The following is a 23,771-nucleotide window of genomic DNA, read 5'->3' as shown; positions in this document are numbered from 1 at the left end:
ACAGGATTTCTTTAACATTGTAAAAATGGTGAGAATTTCTCACCAAATGGATCTTATCACTAACTGAAGAAGAAACCAGTGGTAACTAAATAAATGCCATCTTTTCCATCTCCTCCATTTCCTGCAAGAAGTTCGGGGGGAAATGAGAACTCTAGGACTTAACATTGCTGAGAAATAGGATTCTCAGCTTTGATGCTCAAAGAAAGCAGAGTCATAAGATGCACTGCAGTGCCAGAGTTCCTGAGTAAATAGTTTCTGGTATGCATGTTTTAATGACTATTTTTATCACATCAGCTGCTTTGCTTGCACTGAACCCAAGCATGGACTGCTGAGAACAGGAGGACAGAAGGACTTTCCTACTGACAATTTTCTGTGTGTCATCAACTCATCAGAGGTTTTGGAGTGGTTCTTTTTGGTGCTGTGGATTAACCGCTCAGCTGTCTTGTGCTTTTGACACAATTACCTCTCTTTTGTGGGTACATAGGTACAGGTGTCTGTTGCTGGTGAGGAGCACACCATGTTAAGTCCTGTTTTAAAGTTAAGCTAATGAATGTAAATTACAGCTTGTTGAATAAAAAGGGCTTCTCCAAATTAATTCACATTTCGTAGTTTGCAATAAACAACATCACATTTGTACTTCAAAGAAATTATTAATAGAAGATAAAAAGAGTTATAGTTAACAGTCCAGAATAAAGCGAGAACTGGAAACTTCTGAAGAAGCTTATTCCTCCAAATGTCTTTAATTTTGCAAAACATTAAAAGAGCAGAAACTAACTGCAATATACCATCCATCTGATACTTTTGCACTTGTTTTTTTTTTTTACAATGAACTCCCATGAGATTGCTGTAATACAAAAGACATGACACACAAAAAATCTTTTCAATGATTATTTAATGCATTTTGCACTTCTGATGAGTTGATGAGAATCTTGTCTAGTCAATAGGTTGTTGCTCTGTGCTAGCTCAGTATGTGTGTTGAGTACCTGGCTTGGATACAGCAGCAAGGAGAAAAAAACAGAGTAGAAGGCAGCAATTGTGGTTGCAAAAACCACAAAAAATGACGGGCATTCCAGGTCAGGTGTGATACAAAAATGGAATTTGAAATTATTTGCTTTATAATGGATACATAAGTGTCTCTTCTACTCACATGTGAGCTTCCTGCACATGGACTTGCCCCCTGTTTAAATTCTGAGCTGAATCAGTTCCAAAATTGCTCCTTTAGTAACCACAACCTGATACCTTACTCTGCCTGTTCTAGTAACTTGTAGCCAATGTGAAGCAGAGTTGCAGTTCATGCCCCATCAAGGAAAAACCCAAGAGAATACACTGTAGGTAGAATCATAAAGTGGCAAAACCTTTAAGAGTTTGATCAAATAGGCTTTTCCATCTATATTTGTATGGGTCCATTTACACTAGTTCTTATACTGATTAGTAGAAGGGGTCCTGGCTGATTGTCTGTGCTCTGTGTGGAAGGCACATTAACAGCAACCGGAGACAGGAAAAAGCTTTTTCACCAGCACTGCAAAAAGTAAAAGATGAGAACTCCTCCACTGTGGTTCCTGTAATGCTTTTGGAAATGCTTTTGTCCTATGTGCATTAGCATCTCAGCTGTTCTTATTACTATCGAGAGAACTACTGATGTTCATTTTCTTTAACAAAGTATCATCCTCCCAGTTTAGATATATCCTGTGCTTCTCTGAATAAGGTAGATCAGCTGCCCTTACTAGACTGAAACAAGGAGGCAATCCACTGATTGAATGTTGTCAATCTTCACAAATAAAAGACTGCTTAAAAAAAACCCCAACAGCAGCATGTCGTCGTTTAACCCCAGCCCGCAACTAAGCACCATGCAGCCGCTCACTCACTCCCCCCCCCCACCCAGTGGGATGGGGGAGAAAATCAGAAATAGAAGTAAAACTTGTGTATTAAGATAAGAACAGTTTAATAGAACAGAAAAGAAGAAACTAATAATGATAATGATAACTAATAAAATTACAATAGTAATAATAAAAGGATTGGAATGCAAGTGATGCACAGTGCAATTGCTCACCACCTGCTGACCGATGCCCAGTCAGTTCCTGAGCAGCAATCGTCCCCCAGGCCAACTCCCCCCAGTTTATATATTGGACATGACTTGACATGGTATAGAATACCCCTTTGGCCACTTTGGGTCAGCTGCCCTGGCTGTCCCCTCCCAACTTCTTGTGCCCCTCCAGCCTTCTTGCTGGCTGGGCATCAGAAGCTGAAAAATCCTTGACTTTAGTCTAAACATTACTGAACAACAACCGAAAACATCAGTGTGTTATCAACATTCTTCTCATACTGGACTCAAAACATAGCACTGTACCAGCTACCAGAAAGACAACCAACTCCATCCCAGCTGAAACCAGGACACAGAAGATTTCCTAGAACTCAAAACAACCTGAAATTTGGGATAACTGTTGAAAAAAATATCTGTAATTTCCTTTCTGTAACACTTAACATCTTAATCCAGTAGTCTAACTGGCATGAGAAGGCAATTGTGAAGACATTAAGAACAAGTTTTGGGAGAGCTAGTCTACCTAACTAAAAATACGTATTTGCATAATTTGAATAGTACTTATGGAGTGACTCTATTAATTTTATTGAGTATTGGATTGGGCTGTTACTATTTCTAAACCCACATGAACCAGAAAACTGAGAAGCAGCAAGACAGAGGCACTGAACGAGGATTCAGATCTTTAAAGCAGCCCTGGTTTTAGTGAAGGTGATTATTGCATTTATTAATTTTCTGGTGTTGTTATAGAATACTTTTATACTATTTATTCATGTCACTTCACCCACTTTCCCCTCAGCTTTTTCACAGGACAGACTGCAGACCCCTTGCTTCTATTAAATACTGGAAGAAAGGTGATGTCTGTTTTTTTTATGCCTTACATTTTGCCAACTCCGTTTTTGACTCATGCAATTCTAATTTCTTAGAAAAACATGATTCGCTATTGGGGAATTCATTCTTCTTGTAACACATTCAAATTTGATCTGCATCTCCCCATAGGTAGATTTGTCTCATTAAAAAGAGATTTCTTCATCTACTTTTGCATGCTGTAAGATGTCAGATTTTTCCCATTCTTTTCCTACTTTATTTAAAGGTGAGCTGTGGAGTGGAAGTTAAAATAGTTAGGTATAGATTTATGTGCTGAATGTATCTGACATGTATGTTAGAGCAGTACGGAGGGGAGAGGACCAGACATCTATCAGAGATAAAAAAAATTACCCTTTTAAGTCTGTGTGTTGCTTTTTTCCCTTCTTCTGGGAAATCATGTTGGTATTCCCTGGAAAATGTTGAGGAATGCCATCCTTCCATGAAATCACAAATGCTAATGCAATGGACAGATTTCTGGTGCCTGCAAAGTGGCTTGTTAGCATTAACTCCAGCAAGTGAGGAAGTACTTTTAAGGACTTGACAAAGAATAGCAAATGTTTCTCTTTAAGTTACTTAGAAGTTAGTTCTGTGTTAAATTCTCCTCAGTGGCTGATCTGTGGCCACAACATACAGATAGGGTCCAGATTTTTCTGTTTTGTATTTTGGCTTTGAAAACCAGAATTTATTCCTGCCTTCATTTTTTTGAGTTAACTGAGTAATCCAAAATTCAGAGCAAGAGCAAGTCAATGCAGTGATACAGAATAATGCTCTGGAATTTCTTGTAATTCATTTGCAAGAGGAAGCACATCTGGTATCAAAAGCTCTGGTATGGAGAGTTTCTGTTAACAATGTTTTGTGTGTTTAGTCAGCACAGAAAGACTTTGAAAGTTTTAAATATCTTTAAAAATGTTTGTGTGTGCCTGTCCGCGTCTCTGTGTCTGATTCTCTAACTTGTCTGTCTAGCCTGTATATTTCATTTAATATCCAGCTGGGGCTGGGTATTGGTAGTATCTTAAGCCAAAGAGTCAGTGTTTCCAATCTTCCTGCCTTCTCAGATGAGTCAGTCAACAGCTAGTTGTAATTTCCCATGTTTGGGAAGCACTGTTATGTGCTTTTAATTGGTAATCATTAGTCAAGAACATACCCCTACATATTTCCCCAATTAAAATGAACAGTAAAGTTTCAGAGAAGCACAAAACCAGTAAGTCTCAGGAAACACTGAAGAAGACTCAGCTTTGAGTTTGTGTTGAAGGCAGTGCTCACCTAATGGCTGTGCACCACCAGAATAACTAAGGAGCCAGATCTCTGATGAGGTTTGAGAGGGACTTCTCTGCTGAGTTAAGTAGAGTGGGACTGTGTGCTAAGTTCCCTGGTGCCCATCAGAATCAGTGAGAGATTTTCCAGCAGGCTCTGTGAAGAGCAGGTGATTAGTTTTTAAAGGTAACTATCTCAGAGGGAGCATTTGGCAAGTAGGAGCATTTTGCTCTATAAAAGGCTTAGCAGTAGGCTATGCAGCACACAGCATGCCTCATGTTGCCACCTGGCTGAGGTTGGACACTGTGGGTATGACCCTTGCTCTCATTCTCACCAGCATTTTGAGTGAAGCTAACTTTTTCTTTGCCAGCTTCCTAATTATATCAGTCTCTGAGAAAGCATTTCCTGTTTGTTTTTCTTCCCTATTGTCAATTCCTCTAAGAAAAAAACAGCTAGAAGTAGGTCACTCTCACAAAGCATGTACCAATTCACTGTTTCAACGATCACGTTTTGGTTTTTTTTTTAAAAAAAACACATCTAGTTCATTGTCATTGGCTGAAATCAGTAAAAGCTTAGGCACATATATGCAGGAATGCAATGTGACCATGTGTCTGTACTTCTGTGTCCCTCATTAACTGGTAACAATATAGGTCAATACAGAAAAAAATTTCTGTGCATCAGAGATGATCACGTTTTGTAAGTTTTAAGTTTTTCTGACTTTACAACTTTGGTGAGCATTTCCAAAACCAAAGCCAAGCAGGTGTTGGAACAGAAGGCCTGTTAAGTAGAAACAGGAAGAAAACTTCAGAGCCATTTGCAGCAACATCCTCCTGACAGGGGGAATAGGATTTAGCGGGGAGATAGTGGATGTAAGGGACTGTGAATATAACTGTATAACCACACAAAAATCCAGAAATGAAGGGAGGGAGAGGCTTGGGGAGAATTTGTATTACTATAAAAAATAAATTCTGCCTCTACAGAAAAATTAGGAATGGCTTAGGTTTACGTGTCATGACTCTTGAGCAGTGAAACACTCACAGCTGCCACCTAGCTGAAACTCACATGGCAAACTGGTTATAAGCCCTCTAGTTTACATGTCATGCATAGATTATCTAGGCTTCTGTTCTTTCCTTTGCCTGGACACATTTATCCATGTCTAAACTCCTGCCTCTGATGCTATTTTTTTCTTTAAAGTGAGAATAGATACATTTTGCATGTTGAATATGTTGCTTATGATGTTTTATTAATCTGTTGAGAGGCAGTTTGCCACCCACTGCTCCCAAAGGAGGGTGACCAAGTTGACAATGACTCCGCTAGTGTCCACATTACTCTCTTTACTGCTTTTCTAACAGGATAGTAGCACAGTGTGGACATGCAGACACTGAGTATGTGTAAATTTAGGGGTCTGTAAAGTTTAACACTGCCTTGAGAAGTATTAGCACCCAATTAATCTTCAGATAAGGGAAATTAAAGAATTATTTAAAATCTGGGAAGAAAACACAGACTGGCAATAAATACTCCCTTCCTGAGTGTGTTTTAGCTCCTTTCTGCTTGTGACAGATTTTGCTGAGGAAGGTGCTGAACAGTCTCCGCAACGTATGTGCCTCCTCAGGCAGTAGCAAAAAGTCTGGCACCACCGTATGGAGGCAGCTCGGAGTGCAGCTGGGGAGCAGCCGGGGCACCACCTGGCATCCTCGGCTGGGAAAAACAGCTTTGGAAACGGTGTCGGGCCCTGTCAGTGAAACTTCTGCACGGTGTCAAACCACATCAGGGCTTGTGGCCCCTGCCCTGCCCTGCCCTGCCCTGCCCTGCCCTGCCCGGGGAGACCTTCCTGAAGGCTTCAGATCAAACTGCATGCTGCTGGATTTTACCAGCTTCTAGATGCCTGCTTTGGTCAGAGCTAGTTATCGTGTTGTTGGTGTAGTAGTAAATTAAATGCTGCTCTTCAGTATTTCCTAGCATAGTTGCTTTTTCTGATCTCTCAAAAAAAGAAGACAGAGAGGCATGTTGTATATGCTTGTGTATAAAACAGTAGGAAGCTGTCCAACAGTGTGCTGAATTATGTTAGATTCTGCATTTGGTGTTTGTTGCTCTGAAGGAATAAGCCTAATTGCAGCTGTTTCAAAGGACACCCCCCCCCCCCCCCCCAAAAAAAAAACAAACCAACAACAAAACAACAAAAACCAAACCAAACCCCAAAATATTTAAGAAGAAAAAGAGGCAGATTTTTCCATGAACATTCACCTTTGTCACCTTGAACAAATTAGAGGAAAGGAAAAGCAACTACTGGTTCAGATTACTGTATGGATCATCGTGGAGATCACACATTACTGTATAAATTATTATTCTAATTACCATTGTCTTTATAACAGGTGCAAATGACAATATTCCATTGTTACATGCATGACAGCAAAATAACAAGTGTTGCCAGACAGTTTATGAATCAACAAGAAATGAAAACTAATTAAAGCTCTGGAAGGGGAAAGAAGTCCTACAGTTCTGCGTAGGATTCTAGGTGGAGAAAAAGATCTGTTGAGCACAGAGTAAGATACAGTTACAAGACTGTCAGGAAGCCCTTTAAGTTAGATACTAATGATCTTATAAATTATAACAAATTATTCAAGCAAGCTAAGAAGATTTTTAGAAATTCCTGATAACTTGGTAAATCTAAATGGATTTTCCAAGGGAAATACTGTACAGTCTGGAGACACTATGAAAGAGGACCTAAAGTGACAACCTGCACAACTATGATGACCCTTAGATGTGGCAACCCTTCAGCCTTGGCAGCAAATGGCACACATTTATGCGATGTATATGGATGGCTGTTGGACAGACCATCTGATACATCTTTGAAGAATATCTGCTGAAAAATACAAAGAGTTTTATAGAATGGGGCAGCCAGTTGGGGCAGACAGTTATCAGAGAGTTTGTATCAGAGTGCCTGTAAATCAGAGCAATTAAATCCTGTATGGATCCCAAACCCCAGTTCCTAATGGAGTCTATGAATGCTCCAAGACCCCAACCTAGAGACAAATGCCTCAGCTCTGGTCAAGTGTTAAAGAAGATTTGTGTCCATGTGCCCTTTGTGTCCACGTGTAGGCAGAAGTAACTACACAAAGAATGTATCTCCACATTTCCTGTTGGCTGCAGGTTCAATGGCAATGATTGGAATCCTTTTTCTTATATTAAATTAAAAGGTTTCTTGCTTTTGCAGGTGATGTATTTCTTTTTTGGGGGATGCAAAACCATTTACCTGACGTGGCTAGGGAATTAGTAGGGTATTAAAGCTGTCAAAAATGACAACACACTGCACGCTAATTGCCAGTTATGTTCATTGTCCTTGAAAGTGACAGAGAGGAGCAGAACCATGGTGGTATATAAAACCGTGTGAATTTGCAGAGGTGCAGAATTGTTACCTGGGAAGAGGTGTGTGCATGCTTTACAACAAATGCCATTTGCTTATTAATCTCCCCTTCTTGTTTTACAGAAAGAGATGACAACCAGGATGTGTCACTAAAAAGCTACCCACTGAAGAAAAGCAAGGTCCAATTTCCTTCTTACTGCAGAGTTCAAGAATGTGACAGTCCCCATGGACTGAGCCTGCTTGTTAATCCATGAAAGCAGGAAAGTTGTTACTTTCACAAATGCTTCCCATCACTGTCAGTGTTCTTAACACAATATGCTGCTAGGAAGCTCTTCTGAGCGACATGGATTATTGAGGCAAAGAAGAATCAATTTCCTGTTAGTTCTAGCTCCTTCATTAGGGACAAGAACCTCTTCAGCCACAAATGATGACAGACTGTGCTCCTGCTGCTAAAGCTTTACTGAAATTCAGGTCCCTGGACTGACCTCCAGCTTAGTTGTTTTGAAATGAAACTGTATTGTTAGCTGCAATGTTGTTTCCTTTTTCTTTTGTTTCTTGGTATGTGCTTTGTTTTGTAAGTGCAGCAGAATATTAAGATGGTCTGGAATTGCAGAAGACTTTTAGCCTTTAATGAGCCCCCACCCTTCACCAGGCCACCTAAGGCTTGGCCACCATTCCCAAATGCCAGCAAGCCTTGTGTTTCCAGGAACACAGCCCTGTCCTTCAGCTGATCAGGCAGTTTGTGTTTCATTGTGGCTCATAATCGGGTGACAATGGGACAGCCTGATCTCAATTAGATGAGTAGGAATCCAGATATAGCTCTGCAGTGTTGAAGTCTTCCCTTTGAATTCATACTGTGACTGACAGCAAATCTGCTCAGTATCTCTGTGTTACATAAAAAGCAGCTATAGTGAGCATTTTCCTGAAGTACCCTCTGAAGTACACTAATCTGTCATGTAACTTGATATCCTCCCATCCTCTTACAAGGATCCCTCTCATTCACCTTTAAAGTTTCATCTTTTCAGGGAAGAAGAAATTTAATTTTAATAACTGGGAGGAATATACAGTAAAGGTGAGTAGTATAAAGGTTAGAGCAGGAGGGACTAAGTGAAGGTCTCAGTTGCATCTAAACAGTGTCCAGCAGTGTGGCTTGCTTTCTACACTGGACTAACACAAAATTTTTTTCCAGTACTCAGTCTAATTTAACACATGTATGGACAGCCTGCAAGGATCCATTGCAGTAAATCAAGTCTTCTATGCCAAATATGTCCTGCTAAGAGGCTTTCTTCTACAAAGAAAACTAAAGCAATAGTTAACAGAGAGATCAAAAGAGAGATACAGCTGAATAAATGGGAGTTAAGTGGAATACAGCTATATATTCTGTGCCTTCTAATGAATTTTGCACCCTTGTATTATTGTGAAAGATTACTTCTTCCTGAGTAAGCGCTGAACCCCGTCGCTGTCTTCTCAAGTGAGTGAGGTATGTTGACATCTTCTGAGACAGTATCAGAAGCAAATCTTGTAGGCTATCCAGTGTTTGGAACATTCAAAATAGATGGGTAGCAGACACTAAAGAATAACAGCAAACCTTTTCTAGCTCATGTGGTGGTACATTCTAGTTTGCTTGCCTGCCTGCTTAAAATAGGGCTTGTAAATGTTAGTGATCTCGTCCTTGCTGGGACAAAGGGCTTTTGTCTGTGAACATTCAGTGTAACTTGTGGAGGCTTTTCTGCATCTTTAGAATTATGCAAGCAGCATTATCCTTTGCTGTCAAGGGGATGGACTGACGTGTTCCTACCTCCTTTGGTGGTCTTTGCAATCAGGTTAATTCTTTGGGGATTAGAATGCACACACAGATAATTTCTGGCCTGCTAGCACTTTTGCAGGATATAACTAGCTTGTTATATGTGGAATTCATTGCCACAGCTAATGCTGAGCTTAGTTGCCTTATTTTAAAGAAGATGAGAAACGTTACATCTTTGGAAGAAGGTACATGGTACGTGTGGATCACAACTGCCTGGAATTACAACATCATTTGCATACGAAAGGGTTTCCTGTACTCCTCCAAAGTGACTGAGCTGTTGCACTGTTGGAGATGGAGCTGGAGCCGATACAGTGCTCCTGAATTTCACTGTGGTCAGTTGCCATTTGAGCAGTACTGCAGTGCTATATTTTAAAGATTAACATGAAGATGCAAATGCATGTAATTTTGTGCATAAAGATCAAAGTCACTACATATATTGAAAAACATGGTATTTTATGCATAAAATAATTTATTCTTCATTTTATTACACTACTTAACATACGCTGTTTAAGTCTATTCACTGTAGCTCAGTCTGAAGATGAAGACTTTGTTCCCATTTACTTTGAATTATTTTTGAATAACCTTTTTGTGAATGCAAAACTTACCAGTTGGAGTATTTTCCTTTCTCCAAAACTGTTTTTCATAAACTCTTGTGTTTCCTTTTCTAGTACAGCACACTGTATGAAGCAAGGGAGGGAAATGCTAAGTTGAAACCTAGAGGATTTGTTTTTGACCTGGCCACTATTCCTGTAATGGGAAAAACCTATTACAACCCAGGAACTGAACCAGCCACAAAGAAGTGCAAAATGTACTTGGTTTGGTTGCTTATTCTGCTGGGAAGTACATGGAATTTGCTAGGTGATGAAATAAACTTCGTCCAAATGGCAGGGCTTGGCCTTCAGCTGAGTATCTTGCAACAGGTACTCTTGCTTCCACTGCAGAGATATTCAGCCACAGCCCAGCCATCTCAGGCCATGGGCCATTTCTCCTTTTCCTGTGCCTGGTATTTGATATCCCAATAAGAATAATGTCTGGAATGTGGCATCACTACATCAAAGTGTCATATTATCCCTTCCCATAGGAGAGGGGCAGCGTCCTCTTGGATCTTGTGCTCAAGGATTCCAGCTTCATCAGTAATTTGCTTGGGGTCATATCTGGACAGAATTGTGGTTTTGTTGTTAATTGCAGGTCCTGGTTTATGTGATTCTTCAGGATATATAATGAGAACTGAGTTTAAACATGATTGTATGCAGAGGTGCCCATTTCACCTACTGAGAAAAACTTTCTACATGATCTTACCAATTATGTATGTTCCTAATCATTCCAGCATTTCATATGGTTCTGGGATTTGGTGGGGAAGGGGTTGTTTGGGTTTGTTGTTTTGGGTTTTTTAATCACCCTTCTAGTCTTTCAATCAGGTCTTGTTTTTCTTGCCTAAACCCCATTTTTTTTTAGTCTGGTACTTATCTTAAGAGATGCTGTTAAGTGTTAACCTTCAAGGCACTATGAGATGGATCACTTCAGCTGACTGAGACCACAGGCAGCTTTACTTCAGAGTGTGAAAGGATCCTGTGATACCAAAATTGCCTTCAGTGATTAAAGACTTAATAGCTTTCATTTCTCTGTAATAAGGGATTTTGTAATGAACTTCTACTTAGTGTGAACATAGACTAGTGTCATTGTAGTGACAAATGTAACATGAAACAAATCTTAACATAACCTCCCTTAGGTTTTATGAAGGGTCTATCAAAGGGGTTTTTTTTTACTGATACACAGGAGTGAAATTGATGATTTTCATCAGATTTGAGAGAATTTGGGTACTTAGGAAAACTTAAGTTTTCTCCAAGCACTCAAGCTCTATGCAGCAAAACTTATACCAGACAAGGTATTTGATTCTCCTGACCAATGGATTCATTAAGAACAAGGCAGGGAAAGGGGAAGAAAACAGTTAATGTGTAACTCTATGGGGACCTACAGACAGCTACTCAAGACATGCAGAAACCTAAGGGGTAAACATTGTCCCAGCAATCATGTGCAAGAAAACTCACTGGGCCTCTCTGGAGAGGACAAAGAGAACGGTACCCTTGGGGAGCCACTATATTACCAAGTCTATATTAACAATAGACTAAAATGGTCTTTTAGCACCTTTGTACTTTGGGTTGAATAAATTACCAATTCTGGAGCCCTCTCACAAAAAGCCGTTCCTTCCTTTTGCTTTTTACCTTTTCTGCATGTTCTTCAGGTTTCTTACATTTTCTGGAAGTGAAGTCTCAGAGCTGGCCTTCTGCCTTTTGATCTTCTTTACGCTTTCCCAGGGCAATGTTCTTGCAAAAAGTAGCTTTCTCGCCTCTCTCTGTACCTGCAGAAAGGATACCTCTCAACTACACCCTCTGAGGTGAGACCGCCAAGGGTTGGCTTTGCATTATCTCTTCAGAATAGCAGAAGCAAGAGAGCAGGAGGTACCTGCAAGTGCTGCAAAACAGGATGCACTATGTATAAAACAGTAATATGCTTGCTATTATATAACATGCTTTAAGTGCTTTAGAAAGGGGATAACACTGGGGCACCCAGTACAGACAACTGGTCAGTGTTTAGACATTTTTTCCTAGATATTGGAAGAAACTAAAGACATTTTTAATAATTATGGAGACTATTCCAAGGGCAAAGCAAGCCAAATCAGTAATAAGAACCTGGTAGTGGTATACTTTTAAATCTAAAATAATCAACCTTGATTTTTCATGTATTTCTTGCTCAATAGAGAGGCAGTGTTCTTCAAGGTTTAGCCAAATACGTTGGAGGTGTTAAAGGAGTTGTTTCTTTTCTGTTGTAATAAGTTTTCCTATTTTAAAGACAGATATAATATAATAAAGAGTTATAATAATATTCTCCCAGGGAAAAAACAAATTACTTCTCCAGTCTAATACATACATGCGCGTGCATGTGTGTGCGCGCATATATATATATATATATATATACACACACACACATTTGGTGGGGATATGGATATGGAAGTATCAGTGCATGCGTATCTACACTCCCTGCTCTTCCCCACAGAATACATTTTTTTTATTTTGATAATTTTTAAGGGGGATGCATCTTTCTAAGAAATAAGTGGTTGATTCCTTTTCCTCCTCAATGCATCAGTGCTGTTTGGTATGTTAATTTTTTTTAATGAAGTCATATGTGTCTGAGGCTCTTTTAGTTCTTTTTGCTATTAAATGGTGGTTCAACTGCATGGGCAGAGAGACCGACACTAACTGTTGTACTTATTAAAAGAAAAAGAAAGATTACTTTTCAAATCAATCCTAGTGGATGAAGTGATGAAATACAAATACAAATAAAAGAAACATAACCTTGCAGAAGTGTTGTGAAGTTGTTTGGGATGTAATTCTTCAGCAAAAGAAATGCATATGGTTTTCTTACTGTGGGGTAGAATCTCCTGGCAGGCTCACAGGACTTAGAAGTGAGTGACGTCCATCACGACCAATGCACCAACTTCCTCACAGCCTTCCTGGCACCAGTGTGACATCAAGAAAAATCAACCAACTGTCATGCTAATGAAAACTGGCCAGGTTCTCACTGACACCAGTGGGATTGGACTAGCCATTCAAGTAGCCCTTCCTTAGCTAAGCTGGCCTGCTAGTTCTTGCCTGTCAGTTCTTCGAGCTTGGGTAACTCATGTATTTCATCATGTTCTTCAGCTGGTTCCTGACGGGACACTCCAATCCAGTTAGTTCAAGGCAAAGTTTCATCTCCTAAAAACAGAACTAAAGAACTTTGGTTAGAATTTGGCTGCCACAGAAAGAAATTAAGGTCTAATGGGATGACAGAAACTACCTCCAGCTTATGGACATTGGACTATTTCTTTTTCCTCTGGCCTGATTCCTAAACCATATGTAACCATATTTATATATGCACTATTATATCTAAAGCTACTCTGTACTGAATACAAGTTAGTTACGGAGCTGGAGGGGAACAGGACCATAGGGGTTAAGAATGGCTGTCAGCTGTGTTGAGACAGCACCAAGGAGAAGGAGGGGTGATGCTGGACTTCAGGTGTCTCTGATGGAGGGGAGGACCTGCAGATTAGAGATGCTGGGACTAATGGAGTAACTGGAAAACAGCTGCTGAGGGAAGTGGAGGAATTTGGCAGAGCTGAAAGAAGCCCAATGGCAAGGGTAGCAGGGACGTTCTCAGGGTAGCATGTGTGTATTGATACACCAGAGGGCTGTGCCACCAGTCAGAGGGCCCTCAACAGGTTGGAGAAAAAGGCCAACAGGAAACTCATGAAGTTTAATAAAGAGAAATGCAAAGTCCTGTACTTGGAGAAGAACAGCCTCAGGCACCAGTACATGCTGGGGGCCACCCAGCTGGAAAGCAGCTGGGCAGGGAAGGACCTGGGGGTCCTGGTGAACACCAAGCTGACCATGACCCAGCAATCTGCTGTCATGGCCAACAAGGCCAACAGCCTCGTGGGCTGCATTTGGAGCAGACTTAACAGCAGGTCAGGGGCTGATCCTTTCCCCGTGCTCAGCCCTGGCAATACATGATTAGAGTGCTGGGTTCAGAACTGGGCTCACCAATACAAGAGGCGGTACAGACTGGAGCAAATGCAGAAGAGGGCCACAAGGATGATGAATGGGCTGGAGCATCTCTCATACGGAAGGAGGTGGGACTGTTTACCTTGGAGAAAGCCCATGGGGGTATTCAATGAGGTGAGTGAAGAAGACAGACTCTTCTCAGTGGTGGTATCCAATGACAGAAGCAATGGACACAAACTTCTGTTGAACAGGAAACTCCTATTAAACATAAGGAAAACCTTTTTCTCTGTGAGGGTGTTCAAACACTGGAGCAGGTTGCCCAGAGGAGTTGTGGGGTCTCCATCCTTAGAGATAATAACAAAAGCCAACCCTGAGAAACCTGTTCAAAGTGACCCTGCTCTGAGTATGGGGTTGGACTAGCAACCTCCAGCAGTGCCTCCAATCCTGTGGTGTGGTGAGCCTGAGATTACAGCAGTGTATGTAGGCTCTTTAGCAGCAATGAAACTCTTTAGACTGCCATTGTCAATTTCCCTGTCTAGGCCCAAAGAGACCTATACTGTCAGGAGAAAGAGCTGCAGTAAACTCTTCCCTCTCCAGCTTTGCTGTGTGCCTCCCTCTTTTCCCCTAGCCTGACTCCATAGAGCAATGAAAGCTGAAGAGCAAGTGGAAGACACCTCCTGAGTCAGCTGAGGAGCAAAGCAGCAGGGGAGAAGTAAGACTGGCTGTTTTATCCCACACACCCTGCTACACTGGAGAATTTGTCTCAGCTGTGTCATTGCCACTGGAATTGGGATGATGATTGCTTGCTGCTGCACAATATGATGGCAAAGCAGGATTCAGCTTCCCTTTTCTATTCCATACTGCTCTTCACAGTCCTCAGAGCTGGTATAAAATAAAAGTGGGGCAAACCCAGCAGGCAAGATAGTGAAAAACAAGCAGATCTGCCTGATTAAAAAAATAGTTCTGATATACAACAGATGGACCTCATGATTTGAGCCCTTGGATTGTATTTAATATGTCACAGCAATTAAAGCAATTTAAGTAAATTGGTCATCTGAAGGCATCACCCACCAGGTGCATGCATTTTGTTAAGTGGAGCCATTCTGGCACCATTAGTAGCAGAGTAAAAGCCACACATTACTCACACCCCTAAAAGCCATACTCTAGGTAATTACTAACCATTCACTAATAACTGTAGCACAAGGGGTAGCAGTAGTTAGGAAGGAAGGTGGCATCTCATTGCATAATCAGTAACTCAAGCCCATCTACTGCTGTAAGCCAAATTATATCATATTCTAGCAGTCAAACAGAAGAAACCCCACAACACAAAACCAAAAATAGACCATTCTAAAATTTCACATTTGTATTGTATCAGCATGAGTCCTACTCCAACAGTCATGGAGTCCTCCTAGAGTGCTGCAAAATCTTGTCAGGCTAGTCAGCTCTGCAAATCGGGGTGCTTTTTTTTTTAGTTCTGTGTTAAGCACCTGTCATGTTACTTTCTGCCTTAAAATGGTCAACATCTATCAGCTGGCAGTACTAGTATGTGCCAATGCTCTTCACAGCAAGAGGCTGACTTCTAAGAAGCGGTATTGCTCTCACCTAGCAAGTGAGGGAAGCAGTTTGCTGAATGCACCTACCTTCATGTGGTTGGAGCAATAAAAGTGGCTGGGAACCCACTGAATTTAGCTGCATCCTTCACTGCTGTTAGCCTCTGGCTCAGTAGTGCTGTCATTTTAGACAAATCATCAAACTATTTGTTTTCTACCCAATGGCATCTGTATTCATGAGGGAAAAGAGAGTCAGTGGATGGAGTGATAGTAACAGAATTCAGGCCCAGGTTTGGAAGACCTCCTCAGTCTGCAGATAGGTCTCAAGTCAGCTGTGAGTGATTGTCCAAGCTATGTGCTGGCATGCTGCACGGGAGTGTATTTCACTCACAATCCCTGAGTCTTTCAGGCTCTCCTGGGCTCAAGCTGTAAGAATCATCATATGTTTCCACAAATTGTTCTTTTCTGCTCCCAACAGACAAGTGCTTAGTAACCTAAGTTGCATGTGCTCTTTATACTATGTTAACAGAAAAGAAGAAAACGAAACCACCACCTGTTTTGGCTTTCTGAGACCTTTTCCTAGCAAATGATCAGAGAAATATGCTAACAGTATGGTCTAGTAACTCTCACACTTACCAATAGTTTCAGTGACACACGTATGTAAGACCTGCACAGTTAAGCCCAAGAACTAAGTCACCGGCCCTCCCAGTTGCCACCATAATAACCATATTAATACTACGCCCAATTAATCTGCCTACTTACTTGCTTAATTTTTAAGTAGCTATGACATGATCAAGCGTGAGAGAAATAATATATACTGGGTGGCACTCTTCAAGGAGAAAAAAACCCCAAATCCTGATCATCTAATGCACCGCATTTATGCTTCTCAAACTAGGTTGTATACAACAAATTTCTGAGCTGTTACATACAGCCTGAGAAGCAGAGCTCATTTCCTTAGTAAGCAGGTTTCACTGACAGGACATCCTTCATTAAGTGTTCCTGTGCTAGATTTTCCTAGCAGAAAAAAAATCAGTGCAAGAAAAGAAAATTACACAAACACTGTATTCTTTTGTTTTAGTGGTGGTGTTTGGACCCCATCAATCAGCCAACTTGCTGGTAATGTACTTCTATGCTGATCATCCATGGCAGTGAAATCAGACTTGCCTAGCCTATGTTTCTAGCTCTGAGTTATTTGGACATGACATACAGTTATAAAAACTGGAGAAAGGTTAGGCTAAAGGAAGAGGCTGAATTGATTCAAAAGACTCAGCTTGTAAGTGGCACTTATGTGTCACCACTGTATGATTCTGAGCTTTGTGATGTGTGGCTGATCCTCAAAATGTCTGTTCCAAATAACGCATAGAAAATTAAATTTTACTGATAGATGAATGCTTGAGTGCCTCTCAGCATTCCCATCTCAGACAACCTGAATGCTCCTGCAGATGAGCAGGAACTGTGGTAAAGCTGCTACCTTAGTCTGACACAGCATTTTGTTGCTATTAGCTAATATTTCACAGGCTGATTTCATGCGATGGACCTACATCAATCATTCTTTACACACGCCCATTGGAAAAAGCAATTCCAAAATACAAAGTACAGCAGAGAAGACACATACCATAGCAAAGGAAAAAAAACCAAAACCCAACAACAAAACAACCTGAGACGTTTACTCTGCAGGCCAGAGTAAACTGGAGAGTGATGTCAAAGGCCAGCCTGTACTGCTGTTTTTGACACTGCCACTTCAAGTGCTGGGAAACACAATGTCTTCAGTTTGTTACTTCTGATTTATGGGCTCTTGCATTTCCACAAGTTGTCATAATGCAAACTTCTCTCTGAAAAGTGATCAAACTACTGGAACAGAAACATAACAAAACTCAAAACTCGCACCTGACTTCAAACGAATGTCTGAAAATTTGACCACTGTAAAATAATTGGTATAAAAGCCTTACTGCAGCAGCTCACCTGTTAACAGACTGGAATAACAAATGGGACTAAACTTAATTGCCATTTCCTGTTCTTAGTTTGGAGGTGGTTTTGCAGGATTCAAAGTGGACCTGATGCATTCATTCAAAACTCTTAATTGTTCTAACAGGTTGGCTGTTCCCTGAGGGTCTGTGGCCCAGCCAGAGGCTCATTATTAGATCCAGCCAGGGTATGTGCCATGTTCAGAATGTTGAAAAAAGCTTCTGCTCTGCTCAAAAGGAATGAGAGACATAGAGCAGAGCAAGTGGCAGCGTGAGTGAGTAAAGGAGAAAGCTTTTTGTTTGAACCAATAAAAGAATAAAAGACCATAAAAAGAGCTAAGTATGGTATTTAACTTTTCCTAGTGAAACAGCTGGAAACTGTTACTGATTACTTTTTTTCAAGTGGAAGATCTGAAATAGTATTTTTTCTATTCTTCTAATTCCTATGTGAATGTACAAATTTCAGCTGTTGCCCAAGTACTTCTATTTTTAAATAAAATGAAATCGTAGTGCTTTTGACTGTCCAGACGTCAAGCACTTCAGGTTGGGTTTTCTTAGATTTTGTTTCGTTTTGGTTATGTTTTTTAAGTGTCTATGCTGCACTGCCTCTGGCCTTCTGTTCTGAGCCTAGGGTGATGTGAAAAAACTGAGGAAATGTTCAAATCCTTCTATCTTGTTCCTTCTGTAGGCTAAAGTCACCAAGCCTTTTTCTTGGTTGTCAAACCCAAGTTCATACAAGTAAACTCCTAAAATCCTGCTCAGAGTAAAGCTATGACAAGGAATCAGCATGCTAGAAATGGCACTGGAGCTGCTAGTGCTTAATGCTGCTGTGTAATCACTATATAGCTTTTTAGTTTTGATATGGAAAAAGCTGTATTTTCTTTCAAAGTGAAATGCAATATACTATGGTTGCAGATTTTAACTAATAATCTAATCCTGTGATTGATGAGCAGAATGAAATAGACCTAAGAGTTTTCTGAGCAGAAATTAGTTCATAGATTAGTATGAAGTTCCTCACATTATATTCTGTTCTGGGGTTTTGATTTCTTCTTTGGTTTTGGGGGGTTTGGTTGGGTTTTTTTTGTGTGTGTGTTTGTGGGTTTTTTTGTTAGTCTTTCTCTGGTACTTGTTTGGGGAAAAAGCAAGGAAATCATAGAAAATTGCATCATTTGGCCCAAGAACATCCTGCACATGCAGGAGGTACTATCAGTTCTGGTGAACATTCAACTGATCCACTTCTGGAGCACCCAACGAGAGCAAAGAGAGGAAGAGATAGTCCTAAATGGAGTATATATTTAAGTGTGCAAAGTAATGCATTTTCAAAGGCCATGACAGCAAATTAACAAGATGGATCTCATTAACTTTGATCCTGTGGCAATGCTTACTCATAAAGATAGCAGGCAGTATAATTATTTCTTGAAAAATGAAAATGGAAGAGATTCTGTGATGTATGGTAAAAGGAGAAAAGCAAGTAATAGACAATTAGGTTGTTGTAGATCAACTGCAAGACAGCTAAGAACTAGTATCCTGAAATTAAACCTGTTATAGATCATCTGTATAATACAGATGTACACATATCTCTTAATTTCCTCTGTATGGAAGCAAAATACATACATAACCAATCTGGATAATATCAGTGTCCTGTTGTTAAAGTTGGAAGGTGGTTTAGCCCATGAAAAAAAAAAAGTCAGTTTTGAAAATCATTTTGGACATCTTTAATTAAGGGACAATTTAAATCTGTTGTTGTACTACCTCAAGCAGAGACCTAAATTGTACATCTGCTCCTTTTGATATCAGTCAGTACCTTCTGCAAGCAAACAACAGGTACCTCAGAGTCCACTTTGTGACTACTATGCTGTCATTTACTGTTTGCCTGGTACTCTGACTTGGCTGACCTCAATACTGCAACAGCATTATTGTAATAATTAGTACATACTACACTAAGAAGCTCAATCATGTTCCTTTAGCTTCAGTTATGGCAGATCAGATGCATGGCGATATTGCCCATGTGTGTTCTCCAGCAAGTCAGTAATTTAAACAGCAGTGAAGATGCTTATACAGGTTATTTTACCATGCATTTGCAGGAGATGTTACACTCCAGGCCTCCCTGGCAGCATCACTGCATATCCATGTGGAGGAACGTGGAGGGTACTAGTCCAGGAGCTGGACAGGCACCAGCAGTGTCTCCACAATGTTCAAGCTCCCGTCAGGGAGCAACTCCCCCCCCCCACAGCAGCCCAGGTCAGCAGATGGGACACCTGTCCTGTAGCAGAGAGTGTCTCACACTTTCTCCTGGTGCTGCTGCATGGCTCAGTTTGCTGGCTTGCCTGCTTCATTGGACACAGATCTGACTCCCTCCGCTGTTGTTAGGACATTGAACCTGCTCTGTAGCTGAAGATATACAGGTGGTGCAGGAGTAGTCCTCCTGGTGCAAGAAGTGACCAGCTCCCAGCCTTCACCATAGAGGGAGTCTCCCAGCTTGATAAGCACAGACTCTGCCTGCCTCTCCTTTGAGACAACTGAGGTGTTCAGGCTCTTGTTTGGACATGTCCCAGTTAAGCTCTTTCTTGATGCATCTGAGACTGTGCAGCCTGTTGACCTTCTCTTGCTGCTCCTTTACTTAGCAACAGAGAACCTCAAACAGTGCACACAACCTCTGTGAGCAAGGGCACCATCACCCTCATCCTGGCCTCAGTGAGGCCCCAGTCTTCTGCACTGCCCTCCACCCCATACCTGGAGACCTGCATCCTCCTGTGGAAGTCCCATCTAGGACAAGATCAGGAGCAGTTGCTCCAGTGGGTTCTTGAGACTGTGACCACTGTTGCTGAGCACACATGCACAGCTCCCAGCAGAGTTCCTGCCTTCTTCCGCACAAAGTGTTGTGCAAACTGCTGGGCCTCTGGGCTCCCTCTGTGAGCTATGCCCATTGAATTAAAGTGTTGAAAGAGCATCACACTGATTCCAATGCAACTTGCAGTGTAAATGGGAAGAATAAGTTGAAGCTAATGGCTTTGGTTTAAACATTGGCTTGTTTGATTTGCTTGTTCTTTTTTCCCTATCCTCCTCTATGTTCATCATCACCTTTTTCTTCCATTCAAGTTTCGTCCTCCCCACCACAGCAATACAAGGAGGATAAGGAGTACTCCTCCAGTTTGGTGACACAACATCATTGGATCCTGGGGTAAAAGACTGTTGATGACCATCCAGAATTCCTTGTTATTATTTCTTCACCTCAGTCCCCTCTCTTCAATATCTTCTAAAACGTTGTTTTAGATGTTTGGTTTTTTCCATAGCCTTCTGTTTACCATGTGTCCAGTTCTGCTAAATCAACCTCTCAGCTCAAAATCACATTTGCTCATGTCCTGCAGCACAAACTTTCTGGTAGCTCCTCATGTTGCTTTTACGTCCTTGCTTGTTAACTAGTCAATCAATCACTTCTAGGCTGCTTTGAATATGAACCCTAATTTTTAGTGCCACTACACTATGCTTAATCGTAGGGTTTGCATTCTGTTTGACTTGAATTCCTTCTGGACAGATCTGTGCACTACCTGCAATGATGGTGTAGGGAATTATTGCATGCAAGTTGCCTCTGTGTTATTCCTTTCACCTGTAGTGAGGGATTTGTCACCTGAATACAGTCCGCCTCAGACAGAGGTTGAAAATTCTTTGTCTCCAGAGAGAGAATGCGCTTGTGTGTGATGTTAAAAAAAGATATGTCATATTTTACACCAAAAAGGGTTCAAGTGCTCATGTCCGAATGCAAGTTTGAAAAAGTAGTGACTGCTACAACCAAAACTGAATGCGTCTAGGAAGGGCGATTCCTGTAAGATCACAGTTCATCTTACTGAGCCAAAAGCCATTTTACTGAACCGCCAAAAGCTACAGACTGGATCTCTATGTGCCACACCAGAAACACCCTTCTTTCTCATCTTTGCATTATTGTGTCAAATTTAAAATCCTTGCTTATGTGAGTAACGTGGGCCAACGGTAAGTCAGCTTATGTTAGTGTTGATTAAATAAGTATTTACAAATTGTGGACTTCTATTCTCCTAGTATAATTATATTCTTCTCAGCCTTGGTTATTTTCTTCATATATTTCTTCAGCAGTGCTCTCTCCTCAGCGCGTATTTTTTCATCCGTTTTTAAAACCTGACTTTTCTTTCTGTAGTCAGCAGAGGGAGCTATGTCACTTACTGATGTAAGACCTTAGCGGTTTGTGCTTTGACTCTTTATTGCCCTTTTTCCAGTTAACAAAAGCTAGAATGATTCTCATGTATTAAAATTTCTTTAAAGGGCTCTGGCACAATGGCAGTCACATCGTTAGTTTGACAAACTGTTACAGATTAGGAACATGATACCTTTCCTAGGTTTTTCATTTAAAATTAACCATGCTGAATATTACTAGAACTCTATATTCAGCATTACCTAAACAAAGAACATTGTATTTTGAAGCAATGAAGTCTTTAGAGTTTAGACAAAACCCTTGTAATCGGAAACATGGGTTTGAAACAGTTGTAGCTTACAGTTGAGCAAAAATAACAGGTGAGAACTGAAAGTTGTGTTGAACCTTATACTTGTAGATCAAGTCACAGGATGTGTGTTGCAGTAAGACTCTTCAGCAGGAGAAGAATTTTTTTCTTTTTTTAAATAGGATCTATTACAAATTACAGTGTCAAATGCATGTCCCCCCCTCAGCAAGCCACACAGCACGATTTAACAGTGAGGAGTTACGTGGGAGCAGAGCTGTTCAGTCCTTCTACATCCATAGGGCTCTCTGCAGCTCCATCTGTAAAGACTGATTGTATGATCTTAAGTATGTGTCCTCTTTACTCCAGTGTAATTTGTGGGGTCTTGCCAGATAGGCAGGCTTGCCTTCTCGTCTGACTGCCTTATGACAGCTCTTAGCATGATGATGATGATGTCACAGTACCACACCTCTGCAGGTGTCACACTTCTGACTAAGAGCAGCCACAGAGACCAGGATAATCTCTAGAGAAGTAGCACTGTTTCCACTATGAAAGTAATTTTGCTTGTCTTTTTATCCCTCCTAACCTCTGCAGGGACTACGAGAACATTTATTTCACCTGATGGTATGTTCTAATTAAAACTTTATTATGGTAAAAATTATTACAGAGCTTACATTCTGCTAGATATATATTAAAAAAAAAAAAAAAAAAAAAAGGCAGAAGGTATTTCTTCCTCTCATTATTTTTTAGTTAAATGAAGTTTTTCCTCAGAGAGCTTAATAAGAACGTTCCCATCCACTGTGGCAGCACTGTCGTTTTGAAAACATATCCTGCAGTTTGCCTTGTTATGCCTGTTTGCAGGTGCAAAAGCACATAGGAGGCAAACATGCATAGAGCTTGTCCAGCATCTCCAGCAACCACATAGCATCCAGTCAGAACCTAATCATTAGAGCTTGTGACACCAGAGAGAAAAGCCTCTGCTTACAATTCTGTGAACCAAGCAACAAGTTGAATTGAGAATTGCACAAGGTTTGCCCCTGAGCTTACTAATGGTGCAGGGACAGTCAGTCCTGCAGATACACAACAGAGTTCAGTCATCAGGAACAGCAAAACCACAACAGTGAAACATTCTCAACTGTTTCTCTGGCTGGCTCCAGCTCAGATTCACTGTTTCACAAAAGGAAAAGAAAAAGTGTTTCTCACAAGGTAAAAAAAAGCACTGTTGGTTTCCTGACCACTGCAGCAGTTACCTTACACTCCAGACCAGAGACTGGAATATTGTTTTCTTAGCATATATAATGAGAAATGAGAAATGAGAAATACTGTGATTGGCATGCTGTACTGTGAAGGCTGCCGATTAGAGCAAAGTGGGAGCCTGACACAGGAGACAGTTCCTTAACATCAGTGTATGTACATAGCTGTTGGAAACAGGCCATATTTAGAAATACAGTGTCATATGACTACTGAGATCTTAATTGAATAATAACAGCATTTTCAAAAAGTGAATAATATTGCTTTATAATATATTAAACTGGTTTTAGTCACTTGTTGCAGCAAATGTATTTTGCAGCCTGTCAAATCACCAGTTTTTTGAAAAAACATATATTGGCTAAGAAGTTACTGATTAAGCATTTTCTGGATTACTCCAAAGTAGCACTACCTGGAGATTATTTGGAAGAGGAGAAGGAAGAAGATGATGATGATGGTGAAAAAAACACTAATGTTGAACAAAGTCCTGGTAAGATTATAGAAACTATGACATTAAGTTGCAAAGTATAGATATTCTGTCACTTCAGGATCAGGTATTCAAAATTTTATGTGAAGTGGAATTCCCCCTTTTATTTAATATGAACTTAATGTTTGCAATCACTGGTCATAATATTGTTTCACAGAGTCACTGTCTCCACACAAACCTACTGAATGGCT

General features: G+C 40.7%; 1 protein-coding gene across 1 annotated transcript in view; it reads left to right on the top strand.

Annotated features, from left to right (window-relative positions):
- Nucleotides 1-12,295, top strand: part of MOB3B (MOB kinase activator 3B) — a 124,420-nt gene extending 112,125 nt beyond the window's left edge. Inside the window, exon 5 of the mRNA XM_049794920.1 lies at nucleotides 7,644-12,295. Within this exon, the coding sequence (XP_049650877.1) occupies nucleotides 7,644-7,673 (30 nt within the window). The 3' untranslated portion in view covers nucleotides 7,674-12,295. The remainder of the gene's footprint in view (nucleotides 1-7,643) is intronic.
- Nucleotides 12,296-23,771: the final 11,476 nt, after the last annotated feature.

Source organism: Accipiter gentilis, chromosome Z (genome assembly GCF_929443795.1).
Source record: "Accipiter gentilis chromosome Z, bAccGen1.1, whole genome shotgun sequence".
Classification (NCBI taxonomy): Eukaryota; Metazoa; Chordata; class Aves; order Accipitriformes; family Accipitridae; genus Astur; species Astur gentilis.
The sequence above is the reverse complement of the archived record's forward strand: the minus strand, read 5'-3'. Positions and strand labels throughout refer to the sequence as shown.